Here is a 14819-nt window from a genome sequence, read left to right on the forward strand (position 1 = left end):
AGAAGGCCAATGGCGTCTTGGCTTGTATCAGAAATGGTGTGACCAGCAGGACCAGGGAGGTTATGCTCCCCCTGCACTCAGCACTGGTGAGACCGCACCTTGAGTACTGTGTTCAGTTCTGGGCCCCTCACCACAAGAAGGATGTTGAGGCTCTGGAGTGTGTCCAAAGAGCAACAAAGCTGGTGAGGGGGCTGGAGAACAAGTCTTACGAGGAGTGGCTGAGAGAGCTGGGGTTGTTTAGCCTGGAGAAGAGGAGGCTGAGGGGAGCCCTTATTGCTCTCTACAACTACCTGAAAGGAGATTGTGGAGAGGAAGGTGTGGGTCTTTTCTCCCAAGTGACAGGTGATAAGACAAAAGGGAATGGCCTCAAGCTCCACCAGGGGAAGTTCAGGCTGGACATCAGTAAAACGTTTTCCACAGAAAGGGTCATGGGGCACTGGCAGAGGCTGCCCAGGGAAGTGGTGGAGTCACCACTCCTGGAGGTATTTAAAAGATGGGTAGATGAGGTGCTCAGGGACATGGCTTAGTAGCAGACAGGAATGGTTGGATTCGATGATCCAAGAGGTCTTTTCCAGCCTAGTGATTCTATGATCCTATGACTCTATAATTCTGCTTTCTCTTTTTTTTTTTTTTTTTTTTTTGTAATAGCATCTTGTATCGGGGGAGGAAAAGCGCCTCCCTAAGGAAAGCAAACACAACGCTGCTGGGAAAGCGGGAGATCAGTTCCCGCTCCCCTCGACCCCGCGGTTGGTAGGAGGGAGGAGCGCCCGCGCCGCCACGGAGGCAGCACCGCCCCTGCCCTCCCCCCCTCCTCCCCCAATCCCACGATGGGCGGGGCGGGAGCGCGCGCGCCGACGCTCCACGTGATGAATGGGCGGAGCGGGCGGGCGCGCGCCCAGCCAGCGCCCCCGCCCCTTGGCGGCTCCACCTGCGGCCCGGCCCCGAGCCCTCCCACCCCCCTTCCCAGCCTCCTTCCCTGCGCCGCGGGTCGGAGGAGGCTGCTGGGAGCGCAGGGAAGGCGGGGAGGAGAAAGGAGGTTCGCTGAGAGGGAAAGAAGGGCTGCGCGGGCGGGGAGAGGAGGTGTCCTGGCGGGATGCGGCGGCTCGGGGCGCTCCCTGTGTCCCCGCTCGAAGCGCTGCGGGCGGGGGGCAAAGGTGGCGTAGGCGGGGCGGGGTGGAGGGGCAGCTTTTCCCGTTTGGCCAGGCTGAATGGGATCGTTGCTCCCTGATGCGGGGTTTTTCCTTTCCCAGGTCACAGCTCCGAAGGATCTGTATGGCTCTGTTGTGCTGAAACACAGAGGAAGCCACAAAGTTGGTGAAGGGTGAGAGGGGAAGGATGAAGTCGCTTGGTCTGCTCAGCCCGGAGAAGGGGACGCTGAGGGGGGACCTCGTAGCAGTTTACCGCTTCCTCACTGGGGGAGGAGGAGGAGCAGGGGCTGGTCTCTTCTCTCTGGTGACCAGTGATAGGATCTGAGGGAATGAGGTTGAAAAAGTTGAGGTTGTTCAGCCCGGAGAAGAGAAGGCTGCGGGGAGACCTTATAGCGACCTTCCAGTACCTGAAAGGGCTACAAAAAAGCTGGAGAGGGACTGTTCATAAAGGCATGTAGTGATAGGACATGGGGGAACGGGTATAAACTGGAGAGGGACAGGTTTAGGTTTGATATAAGGAAGAATTCCTTCACCATGAGAGTGGTGAGGCACTGGCACAGGTTGCCCAGGGAAGTTGTGGCGGTCCCATCCCTGGAGGTGTTCAGGGCCAGGTTGGATGGGGCCTTGGGCAGCCTGATCTAGTGGGATGTCCCTGCCCATGGCAGGGGGGTTGGACCTAGATCACCTTAAGGTCCCTTCCAACCCAAACTATTCTATGATTCTGTGAATGGCAGGAAGGTGTGCCAGGGGAGGTTTAGTTTGGCTAAGGTTCTTCACTTAAAAGGTGGTGGAGTGCTGGAACAGGCTCCCCAGGGAAGCAGTCACGGCACCAAGCCTGACAATATTCCAGAAGTATTTGGACAACACCCTCAGACACATAGTATGGATTTTGAGGTTGTCCTGTGCAGGGACAGGAGTTGGACTCAATGGTCCTTGTGGGTCCCTTCCAGCTTGGGTCATTCTGTGATTCTGTCTGAAAACACCGTTGAATTGTGCTCCCCCTGTAAATGCCTGGTTAGCACACAAGGGACTTGATCTGTTCTTTCTGAGAATGGTAGATCCATCCAAAATGGTGGTGATCCAAGGTTTTTTCCTTTCTCACAGAGGCTAGGAAGGGTCGAATAGGATGTTTTAAAGAAGTTGTTTCCCCACAGACACCTATTTGGCTCCTGTGTAGCTAAGCACATTCTGAATTACTTGGACAATACATACAGGTCTGACAGCGTTTATAAACTGTTATAAAATTGTTCACTTGACATTGGTTAGGAGTGAAGGAGTTGGACAAGACAACTTCCAGAGATCCCTCCTAATCTATATTATTCCATGTTTCAAATGGAAAATAAGAGAGTAGGTATGCTCAGCGTTGGTAAGAACAAACTATGAAGGAGGGAATCCTAGTACAACATTGCTGGAACAAGTAGGCAAGAACTCCTAAGAGTTGGTATGGTAATTTGGTAAATGACGAGATCAGTTATGATGGGGAAGGTAGCCTGAGACTTTGTTTCAGACATAAAAACTCTCATCAAAATACAAGTGAGTGGGCTGTTCCTTTAGCCTGCAAAGATAGTAAGAGCTGTAGCTACTGGGGTGCAAGACCTCTTGATTCCATGTCTTCCAATCCAGCTACCTAATGAAGACTACTCGAAAGATTTGTCTTTCTGTTGAGGCAGTGGTGCCCTGTTTTATCACTAAGGAGTTGTCTTCATGCAGGACATCTTTTTGTACGTGTTCTATCGAAAGGGCTGCCACATGCGGTGCAGATATTTAATCTTCTTCCTACTTTTAGGAAGCTGATTTCTACTTGCCAGTGGAGGCAGACAGGTGGGTTGATTTCAAGCACTTATGCTTTCTTTGTTACAGAAAAGGAAACCCTCTGCTCTTTTGGGCCCTGTCACAGAAGACTGAAATCATTATGCCGTTATTTGAGCTTATGGTCTCCTTGTATGCTTAGCAATGTGTGCTCTTCTGGCACTTTTCTGGTTATCACGCATCAAAAAGGGTATAATAGACCTAAGTAAGACAAAGAGTATGGTGGCAGGGTTAAGAGCTTGTATAGTCTTTAGTGAGGTACAGAATGTATTCCATATGTATAACAGTAACTAAATAGACTTGAAGGAGGATATAGGGGGTGGGTAAAATAACAGAAGAATAGACTCTGAAGTTAGGAACAGTAAGGGGAAGATGTGAGGAGAAATGCATAGTATTATCTAATCAGAAGGCAGATTATGAACAAAAGGAAGCACTTTTTCACAAATAATGGAACTCATTGCCTCAGGATGTTATGGAGGCGAAGTATAATTGGGTTCAAAAAGTATTCAAATGTACGGAAAAGAGCTTCATTACTATTGCTTAGATTCTGCCTCTGGCTCCACAGGAAATCCCAGAACAGCTGATTGCTTTCTAGAGGCTGCAGAATAAAAGGACATTCTGCAGAAGTACTTTTTTCTTACGCTCTTCCCTAAATATTTAAATTTCAGAATAATTCCATATTTCAAGAAGCTTTTTTTCCCTTTTTTTCTTCAAAAGCAGCTTGAAGGAGGATATAGGGGGAGGGTAAAATAACAGAAGAATAGACTCTGAAGTTAGGAACAGTAAGGGGAAGATGTGAGGAGAAATGCATAGTATTATCTAATCAGAAGGCAAATTATGAACAAAAGGAAGCACTTTTTCACAAATAATGGAACTCATTGCCTCAGGATGTTATGGAGGCGAAGTATAATTGGGTTCAAAAAGTATTCAAATGTACGGAAAAGAGCTTCATTACTATTGCTTGGATTCTGCCTCTGGCTCCACAGGAAATCCCAGAACAGCTGATTGCTTTCTAGAGGCTGCAGAATAAAAGGACATTCTGCAGAAGTACTTTTTTCTTACGCTCTTCCCTAAATATCTAAATTTCAGAATAATTCCATATTTCAAGAAGCTTTTTTCCCCTTTTTTTCTTCAAAAGCAGAAACAAAAACCTCTAGGGTTAGTGTTAAAATGTAGGATTGTGTAATGTAATTTAAACGTAAGTAGAACAGTATCAAATAATGCTCAGTGATATTTGCAATGTGGATGTCCACACAATATACTTAGGACAGCGTGAGACTTTGGGTCTCAGTGACTTTAGGACAAGATGGGTGCTTGCAAGAACAGTATAATTGCAGCTGCTACATTGGCTTTGAATAAACAGCTGAATGATACATTATAGCCTATAGATATATATATTGCATTTCATTAACTGAATAGGAGTTATCATAACACTAGTATTGAGATGCTAGATTACATGCGTAATTTTTTTCTTGAAGAAATAACTTGCATGTGTAGAAGTGGTGTCTCATTTAGTTCAAGTATTTACTTGTGAATAAAAAGTTAACAGATCACTAATTCTATAATCTGATACTACAAAAGGCTACAAACTAGTAAGGGCTGAGATGTTGACATGAACAGTGGTTATTCTTTTGCTTTGACCTGAAGTTCATGGATTTGTTTGCAATTTGTGAATTAGTTTTGAAGATGGGCAAGGTTTGCGCCATTTTTGGAGGATCCCGAGGAATAGGAAAAGCTGTTGCAGAATTACTGGCACAGAAAGGCTGCCGCCTGGCGATTATTGCTAGAAATCTGGAAGTAGCCCAAACCACTGCACGTAGTCTTGGTGGTATGTATGCTGCTTTGCAATTGCTTCTTCACTGTCCAGTGTTTAGGTAACTTGTGAAAGTAGTGAGTGGTTAAATAAACATCATTGTTTAACTCGATGAAAATGAAAATAAAGGCTGAGAAATTTGAAAGAAAAGCTATATTAGTGCAATTCTGTTTTCACAATATTTGTTGTGAAAGTTAAGTATGTTAAAAGACATGTCGAAGATACATGAATTGTAAGATGAGAGGAATTGTTCAGGGTCACCAGAGGGAGGTGGTATGAATTGAGTCATCTTTGGCTCCTGACCAAGCCAGGACTGAGACCTGTCTGCTGATGCTAAACTTTCAATTTTGAAAGGCCAAAAATATAAAACAAGAAATTGTCCCATGACTACTCAGTACTATACTTGAAAATTGTCCTTATTTAATCCTTTGGAGATTAAATGGATTCCTCAAAATATAACTAGTTCAACATCTGCTTTTGCAATTTAGTTGATATATTCTGAAGAAATTTTGCCATCTTTTACTGTTATTATGATTTGCATTTATTTCAATATAGCAGGACATTTGGCACTAAGCTGTGATGTATCCAGTGAACAAGAAGTCCAAAATGCTTTTGAGGAGATGCAGAGGAAATTAGGTCCTATTAACTACTTGGTTAATGCAGCTGGGATCAACAGGTTAGTTATTCATTGCAAGACAATATGTAATTTTAGACGACAGCATCTTATTGTAAAGTGCTAATGGCTTTTATATTTAGTAAGAGCATTGTTAATGAGTACATCTGAAAACAATACTGATATTTTGTCCCTGATGACAGTAAAGTTCTAATAGATGATAGAGTTTTTACTGTAGTTTTTGCAATTGAAGTTTGTTAGTTCCCTCTCTGCTTCCCTTTCTTCTAATTCTTCCCCCTGAAATGGTCCAAAAGAGTGCTTGGTAACCTACAAAGGAAGCTTTGTTGCCAAAGGCACAGCTAACTCTTTTTTTTCTAGCTGTGTGGTCCTTGGAATGTCATTGTTTTGAATGTTAGAATGTATAAAACCATGTAAATCTCCATTAATATTCTGTTCATCAGTCATTTTCTGTTATGAGTAAGGTAGTGATTGGAGTTGTTCCTTGAGTTCCTTCGGGTTTTCTTTTCTGTTTGTCAGGGATGGTTTGTTACTGAGAACGAAAACTGAAGATATGATAACCCAGATTCACACCAACCTTTTGGGAACAATGTTGACATGCAAAGCTGCTGTAAAAAGCATGATTCAACATCAGCAAGGAGGTGCTATTGTCAATATAGGTAAGTTGCTTGTCTGATACAGTGGAGTTCTATGTAGAGGTTTCCCAGAAAGGTTTAGTAGATGTCATGTTGTTAATTGTTAAAATTGACTGTTTTCTTTGTATTTGGACATTTTCTACTTAGCATTTCTTTGTAAATGCTTATTCTTTTGTGTAATTTCAGCAACTTCTAAATGTAAAACCATCTTGTTTCAGTAATAAATGTCAGAGTTTATAGTTCATTTAAAAAAAAATTACCGTTCTTTATTAGCTTTTTCAGTAGCTAAATCTACCAGCAGCTGGTTATAAGTTAAGAATCAAATAGGTGCAATTGTGGGTTTTTTCTGTTCAAGGATATATTTCTAGAAAACTCTTCATTTTACTGCTGCTTATTGGTCACGGATATATGAATTCCACAAAAATCACAGATAATTGGAGGGATTCACTTATCTCAGCAGTAGGCTATGAAGTACATTTCATAATACACTTTTAATTCCTTTTTTTGTAATCTCATCTTCCATTCCAAATATAAAACTAAAATGATAATGCCAGTGCAAGGTTTCAAATTAGCTATTTAATCTTCTCTTTGATGTTTCTTTATTTTAGGAAGCGTTGTAGGACTTAAAGGCAACTCTGGTCAAAGTGTATACAGTGCTAGCAAAGCAGGATTAGTTGGATTTTCACGCTCTCTTGCTAAAGAAGTAGCAAAAAAGCAAATTCGAGTCAACGTGGTTGCTCCAGGTTAGTTTTTCGGAAGCTCCTACTATTGCAATAGTGATAGCAAGACTGCTGGATAGTTGCTGTACTCTGAAAGTAACTTAAGACAAATTGCTTTAATTTACTTCAAATTTTGTTAGTGAACTTTTCAATTTCTTTTTTTTCAGTTTGAAGTATAACACTTTCTTCTATAAAACCTTCAGTCTATTTAAGAGAATATTGAGAAATAGGGAAAAATGTGTCTACCTGTTCCTTTATCCATTATCACATAACAAATATGTGTTTTTCTTTGTTCCTCCTTCAAACCCTGCTGTCCTTGCAGATGGAAGGATTAGAACTAATTATATACAGACATCTACCCTTGCCTCCTGCTAGAGAACGCTTATTTGTTGTTAGAGAAACATGAAAGACCATGAGAAGCTGGCGTGAAAGCATCCCTGTCTAGCCCTGTAGTATAAGGAGGGAGTCTTGAAAGTAAGTTCTGTGAAGATAAGGCTGTGATTTCACAAGGCAATCCAGTTCAAGCAAACAATAACCCTTAAGGACAAATCCTTCTGTCTTTTCTGACTTTTTCCCCTCGTAGCTGCTCACTTTGCGCTAGCTCTAATGCCTTTCAGACCTCTACATGAACCAGTTCAGCTTGTGAATTAGGCAGTACTTTCCCTTCTTGGTGGCAGGTAGAAAGCAGATAAGATCAGGTTTTTATGAAGCTGCAGCTTATGTGAAGAGAAATGCAGCAGTGGGAAAACTGAATATCAGATAACTGAAAAATGTAAAGAAATGTCCTTCAAAACTGTCAAATACTCTTCAAATGAGTGCTGTAATAGAAACTATGCAAGTGCTGTCACAAGTTCTAAAGTATAAAGGAAGCATTTGCAAGCTGTAGGGATTTCTTCCCAGAGATCTCATAATCGTGGTTTTATTGGGAATGCTTTGGTGACATAACTATATTTTGTTTTCAGAAAAGTGATATGAAGTATGGTTTTGGGATGGAAGTTTAGTAACCCTTTGTTTGTTAATGGACTTCTGTAGATCTCTGCATTTTGGTTATTTGGGTCCAGCTCTGTTCAATGTGTTTATCAATGACCTGGATGAAGGCATTGAGTGTACCCTTAGCAAGTTTGCAGATGACACTAAGCTGGGTGAAGCATGGATCTGCTGGAGGGTAGGGAGATTCTTCAAAGGGATCTGAACTGGCTGGACCACTGGGCTGAGACAAATGGTATGAGGTTTAACAAGGCCAAATGCCGGGTCCTGCACTTGGGGCATAACAATCCTATGCAGTGCTACAGACTAGGAGAAGTCTGGCTGGAAAGCTGCCTAGAGGAGCAGGACCTGGGGGTGTTGGTTGACAGCCAACAAAACATGAGCCAGCAGTGTGCCCAGGTGGCCAAGAAGGCCAATGGCATCTTGGCTTGTATCAGAAACGGCGTGATGAGCAGGACCAGGGAGGTTATCCTCCCTCTGTGCTCGGCACTGGTGAGACCACACCTTGAGTACTGTGTTCAGTTCTGGGCCCCTCACCACAAGAAGGATGTTGAGGCTCTGGAGCATGTCCAGAGAAGAGCAACAAAGCTGGTGAGGGGGCTGGAGAACAAGTCTTACGAGGAGTGGCTGAGAGAGCTGGGGTTGTTTAGCCTGGAGAAGAGGAGGCTGAGGGGAGCCCTTATTGCTCTCTACAACTACCTGAAATGAGGTTGTGGAGAGGAGGGAGCTGGCCTTTTCTCCCAAGTGACAGGGGACAGGACAAGGGGGAATGGCCTCAAGCTCCACCAGGGGAAATTGACGTCAGGAAAAAATTTTTCACGGAAAGGGTCACTGGGCACGGGAATAGGCCGCCCAGGGAGGTGGTGGAGTCACCTTCCCTGGAGGTGTTTAAGGGACGGGTGGATGAGGTGATGAGGAGCATGGTTTAGGGATTGTTAGGAATGGTTGGACTCGATAACCCAGTGGGTCCCTTTCATCCTAGTGATTCTATGATTGTACAATTACATCAGTGCTTCCAAAGCCGGAAGGCATTTTATTGCTTAGGTGAAAATCTGGTCTAAGCTGTAAAATGATGCAGACTGACTTCTGAGTCTTTGAAGAATGGTACTTGGTGCTGAACTCTGGGAGTAGATTTCAGTTTAGAGGATTCCAGGCAGAATCTGCTGGAGGAATTTAGTTGAAGATTAGATAACCCTTCAAATTTCTCTCCTCTCTCAGGCTTCATTCGCACAGAGATGACTGCTCATTTGAAAGAAGATGAGTTGAAGAAAGCAATTCTCCTTGGACGATTTGGAGAGCCTTGTGAAGTTGCGCAAGCTGTTTTCTTTCTTCTAGAGTCCCCTTATGTTACAGGGAGTACTCTAGTTGTAGATGGAGGCTTGCAACTTATGACTTAAATACTATTTTGCATGAAGTACCTGCTTAAATGTCACGATAGTAATATATAAATAGATACTAATTAAAGGAGAGGTGGTGGAAATTAATTGAGGATTCATGTATGCAAATGGCTTGGTATTATTTAGTCAGAGGAGAAATTCAGCAGTGGCAAAGTGCAGTGTGTTATGTTTAGACACCTGAAAGAGTCCATTGCATATAATGAAGTCTGTGTATGTAACAGTTTGAAAAAGACCTGGTTTTGTGATGGTGATAGTTCTAAATGACATGCTGGTACATTTTTAAAGCACTGTATTTTTATAAAGTAATGTTTTCCAACTTGGGATAAAGTGGAGATTTTATTCAAATGATCACATTACACAAAGGTTAATAAAGTGTGGAGCCATGTTGATTGGTTGGCAGGTGTGATTGCAACAAGTTTTTCATGTAAGGCGAAGACTGTGAACTGTGTAATGTCTTTATTCTTATCAGTTAGTCACTACAAAGTGGCAAGGAGTTTCCTTTGGGTTTGTTTTGTTTGTGTCTAACACTACAAAGTTAGGAGCTTCTAGATCTTCAGCACACCTGAATTGCCTTTAGGAGGTTTAATTATACGCAATGTGGTTTTGGAAAGACAAAGCCTGCTCAGTTCCCTTCTTGAATTAACTCCTTTAATCCAGTAGCACTTGCATGCATATGTTGAAGTGTTGATTGGTCACGGGAGTTGCTAATTCTGTAATATTCTGAGTCTGAGCGGCACATACAATGATGAACAGTACCATTGTGAGCCTTGCTAAAAGGTAAGGAGAACATTTTCACTGACTCAGTAGATGTTCAGAAAACACCTGTCACTTCCAGAGTGTGAAGTCAAGGTATATTGCTCTATTGAACACTCAGTTCAACTGTGTTATGTTGATGCTCTTTGATTCGTATGTATAATCAATAAGATAGCCATTTATTTTTTTCAGAGCAGCATTTGAAGCAGAGTAATTATTCAGCTCTGTAAACTATCCTATGTGTTCCTCTCTTGCTAAAAAATTACCAAACGATTTGACCTCAGGCTTTTCTATTGAGATCAAGTAATTTTTGGTAATTGATGTTTTTGTCATTTTCAAAGAAAAGTATGGATGTGGCTTAGGACCTTCACTACTTAGCTCCAGTGTTCATTGCATCATGATCCAGGTGTTGATTCAGCTTTTGAAATTACTTCCCGTCTTGGCACAAACTGAAGTACAGAATGAAGAGATTTCACCAATGATAACTTTGAATCTTTAAAGCCTGAAATTTTCTTCATTTGTGCAGCTGAGAAATTTTGTCTTTATGCCAGAAAACAGTGCATGTTCAAGCTTCTCATAGGTACATATTGAAAAATAATACAGTGAACTATTGTATATTCAGGGGATTTTACAGTTTGTTGTGTTCCTCACGTTGGAATATGAAATGCCACTAAAGGTAGTCCTTTCAGGAATCCTTATCTTACTGTGATTTCTCTGTGGAGAGGTGGTGGTCATTGCTGTGAGAAGTTACACATCATATGTATATTTGCACCAGAAATATAATAGCTCATTATGTTTCTCTTTGATAGGAATTGGCCGGAGAATAAATGATTTTTTTTCCAAGGGCACTGAAGAAGAGGAAGAACAGCTGGTACTGCCATTTTTACTAGTCAAGTAGTAATATGTCAGTAACTTGGCTGCTGCCCATACCTGTCCTTACTATTTTGCAGGCAAAGCCTATGTGACATATCTTGACCAGGAGCCAAAACTAAGAGACTAAAAATAATTTCCTCTTAGTGAGTTCCGACCTTAATTATTATTATTTCTTATTTTATTGAGCAAAGGAACTGTTAAGTGTTAGCTATGGCACTTTTTAGTTTTTATTTATGATTAAAACCGGGAATAACGCCCTCAGATGAATCTCAGGATGCTGCTAAGTAACTTTTTTTAAAACGTTGTAATACAATGTTTTTGCTGTTGCTATAGGACTAGGCTGAAGTGTTGGTAGCCTTGAAGTCATACTTTTAAAAGACCTTTTTTTACCCTTTTCTTCAAACTGGTGAATTAGAACTGAAAACTAGTTAAAAACAGTAATCCATTTCAGCATTTACTGTGTATGTGCACTCTAAGAAGGACTATCTGTCAGACTAGGGTTCAGTCTGGCCTGGTGTGATGCCTTGGACAGCAGAAGCAGCAAATATGTAACGTAGGTAGCAGATCAAGTGTAGGGTGATGCCTCCTTAGGAGACTTCTGTACCTCCAGCAATTTGTGATTGATATGTTTGCATCTGCCATTTGATACCTCTGGTTGAAGCCTGTGAGTTCTTACTATTCAATGATGCGTCACAACAACCCTCTTGTGATTTCTCTACATTGCTCTTGAATTTGTTGATCTCCATCGAATCCTGCCTGCCTCAGTTGTTTCTGTTTCAAACTGAAAAGTCATATTTGTTTTAGTTGCTTGTTGCTGGAAAGCTCTTTTGTGTCTTAAGTCATCTTTGTTGTCATTTGCTTTTTTAGTTTCTTAAGGAGGAAGGAGCAGGTGGAAGAGCTCATGGTATTCACTGTGGATTTATCTAAAAAAAAAAAAACCACCCAGAATGTTTTGTGTTTTGTTTTATATTACTTCCAGAAGTAATGCCTAATTTTTCTGCCTTTTCCTCACCTTTACATTTAGGTTTTCAGGTGTTACATAAGAACAATAACTCAGTCCTGAAATCAACAATCATCTTGGAGCCCATTTCTTTTTATATTTATTTAAGACTGATTTTTTTTTTCTTCCCCCCCCCCTCAGTTTGAATTGCTCTCATTTATCTACAGGGATTTCAGTCTGCTGGTTTTAACGCCATTTCCTTAGTGAAATTATTCTGTAGCTTTTCATTTAATCCCCTCATTCCTTTATTATTTTGAGTAACTCAGCATTATTGGAATAACAGAAATTGCTGTCTCGGAATTCTTATGTGTGGATTGTAATTTGCTAGCCCCAACACAGGTGCCTGTGGTTTTCTCTTGGCAATCCATGTCCTTAGGAAAGAACAGCTGTCATTTCATACCCTTTCTCTTCTATCTTTACATAATTTACTGATATGACAGCTTCTCTTAGCAACACAGACAGCATCTTTAATGGCTTTTGGCAAGGAAATGGTTCAGATGCTCTTTAGAATTTCAATCATGCTCTATTAGGTCTCCTTACTCTCATCTGTTTTTAATCTTTAGAAGAACTCTAAAACCTTTATCAAACACAGCTTAGATTTGAAAAAGCAATGCGGACTTCCCTTAGTGTGTTTATCTGGTTGTTTTCATGTCTTTAGAACAATTTCTGGCAGTTTGCTATGTACAGAAAAGTACAGTTAGTCTGCAAATCCATCCCTGGACCGCTCTGGAATCTCTTCTTAAAAAAGCAAGTGATCCTTCCACCCACAAAACTCCCAAAAGCTGTCACTCTGCCAGCTTCCAGTCATTTGATAATGAGGCAATTTTAATTTTAACACAGAAGTTTCACACTGCAATTGCCTAATTTCCTTTAGTATTAGGGGAATTAGGGTATGGCAGCCCCCAGCCCCAGCATTTGTCACTCTTCCCTCTGTAACGTCTTATAATGTTTAGCTCTGAGGGATAAAACCTTCACGGAGTTGTGTGTAGATGTTCTGCTCAAGTTCCTGCATGGCCAAAAACTGATTTTGGGTTTTCTTTAGAGGTTGGGGCCTTGTTTTTTTTTTTTCTGTGGCCTTACCACTTTCCTTTTCATTTTGAATCATCTGCTGCTTCTAGTCAGGCACGGTACCTTTTGTCTGTATGCACTTCTGTAAACTGTTCCTCTCCATGCTCTGATCTGCCTGGAAATTTTGCATTCAGTGATGGATTCCATTTGACTGCTAAAGCTAGACTGCTGTTTTTACAAAGGTTTACTTAATTCTAGTAGCTCTTAATCTATGTCAGCTTCCCCCTCCCCACAAAGAAGGTTTAATTTGGCATGTGTACTTAAAGTCTGAGCATACTGAAGTTTAGTGCATCAAATCATATGTTATCATCAGGCATTGAATCTTAATTTTTTTGATTTGATTTTTAGCGTATTTCCTTAACGTTGCTCCTTTTTTGTGGAAGTCTCAGTAGTGGGCTGTTGTTTTTGTTAGTAAACTTGGCTGGTATTCTTGCAGAAGTAAAAGTTACCGTCACAAAGCCGTCTTGGAAAACAGCATTTTGACTCAGGCCTTGCAAGCTCCTTGGGAGCCCAGCCAGAGTTGGTGTCTCTGGTTGGGTGCATGAAAAACATACCTTAACAAAAAAATGGGCTCTTAACATCTTCAGTATGACATTTATCCAATATGTTGATAAGGGCTGTCTTTCATTACATTTACATTGCTGCCCTTATAGTCCTTGGATGTCATAGCTACTACCATCATCTTAAGTGTGTTGGTAAGAATATTGTCTAACAATAGATTTTACCTTACTAGGCCTGGAAATTCAATCTGTATTTGATTTGATGAGCTAATATATTGATAACTAGTTTGGTGACTTTCCTATGTATTTTGTATTAATATTGTTCTTATTTGTCTTGCTGCCATTATATTTCTGGTATGCCTGCTATGTCACTGTCCTTGATTAAAAACAGATGTTTGGGTTTTACATCTTGCACTGCTCGTGTTTATGCTGAATTGTATGTAAAAGTTTTGGGTTTTTTTGCGTGTGAGTGTTCTTGAGTAGGACTGTGGGCTCGACTGACTTACCACGATTTCTCAGTTCAATTTTGGAAAGTCTTTTACCAGACATACAAAGTTTCTGTCATTCCATTCCTAGTTGGAAGTGAGACCATGTGCTTTCTATTTGTCTGATGTTTCTTCTGCTATATTTTCTAAAACTCTCCTATAATCTTTCATTAAGTATCATTGGAGCCCCATTTCTCCTGCTTGTCTCTTAAGAAGTATGTTTGTAACTTAGAACTTGCTGTAGTGAACTCACTGTTTGTCTTCTATTCCCGAGGCGCATACTGTAATCGATTATCATCAGTAGAAATTTCTCACAGGACGCACAAAATGTCAGTGAGGCTCTTTTTCAATATTGCAGCTGTAAGTAGGAGCTGTCATGGGAAGCAGCTTTTCCAGACTTTCTTTTATGGCAGCAGATGCATAGAGTGTGCCGACTTAGTGAGTGATATCCCGCGAAGAGATTTCATTTCGGCCTCCTGAGGGCACTCTATCCTAAGGCATTTTTCTATTGGTGTATCTATGTATTATATTAATGTATCTATTAGGGAAGTGGAATTGCCTGTGTAGATACAACATTGATAGGTGGCATTGCTGTTACCAGTTCTGTAAAATGCAAATCCATATATCCTGAGCTATTTGAGGATGTAAGGCATGGTTTTTGAAGATGTTAAGGATTTCAATACTGAGTTCAGTGAAATTTGGATAGAAAGTGGCTGTCTAAATCCCAGCCATCAACATCTGTTCGTTAAATTATTATCTCCAGCTGAAACATACATTGTAATGATGATGTATTGCTGTTAGATTTTCCTCCCTTGATGTGTTGCGTAGTGTGGGAGGTGGTATTGCGTGAAACTGAAATCTGTATTGCTTCTTGCAAGTATGCGGCTCTTTTTTACAGTGTAATGTAGTTTGTTTAAGTAAAGCTAATGAAAAAGGACCTTTCCAAGACCCACTTAATTCAAATAATTATGAAAAAACAGAGCAAATGTAGTGGAGGAGAG

General features: G+C 41.1%; 1 protein-coding gene across 7 annotated transcripts; it reads left to right on the top strand.

Moving 5' to 3' along the window:
• The first annotated feature begins 905 nt into the window (after positions 1-905).
• On the top strand, positions 906-13740 carry CBR4 (carbonyl reductase 4). Of its 7 annotated transcripts, XR_008449817.1 has the most exons (9): positions 908-1036; positions 1251-1321; positions 2935-2969; positions 4636-4785; positions 5326-5446; positions 5921-6060; positions 6645-6779; positions 7078-7229; positions 8961-9099. XR_008449817.1 is itself a non-coding variant. In XM_054066192.1 (8 exons), the coding sequence occupies exons 4-8, from the start codon at positions 4644-4646 to the stop codon at positions 9137-9139; spliced, it is 714 nt and encodes a 237-aa protein (XP_053922167.1). In that variant the 5' UTR covers positions 906-1036; positions 1251-1321; positions 2935-2969; positions 4636-4643; the 3' UTR covers positions 9140-13740. The 7 variants fall into 7 exon arrangements, 6 of the variants coding, with proteins under 6 accessions (XP_053922167.1, XP_053922163.1, XP_053922162.1 ...); XM_054066192.1 differs by lacking the exon at positions 7078-7229 and having other exon boundaries at positions 906-1036; positions 5329-5446; positions 8961-13740; XM_054066188.1 differs by lacking the exon at positions 7078-7229 and having other exon boundaries at positions 911-1036; positions 2859-2969; positions 8961-13740.
• Positions 13741-14819: the final 1079 nt, after the last annotated feature.

The sequence above is a fragment of the Cuculus canorus genome, chromosome 4 (assembly GCF_017976375.1).
Source record: "Cuculus canorus isolate bCucCan1 chromosome 4, bCucCan1.pri, whole genome shotgun sequence".
In the NCBI taxonomy this organism is placed as follows: domain Eukaryota; kingdom Metazoa; phylum Chordata; class Aves; order Cuculiformes; family Cuculidae; genus Cuculus; species Cuculus canorus.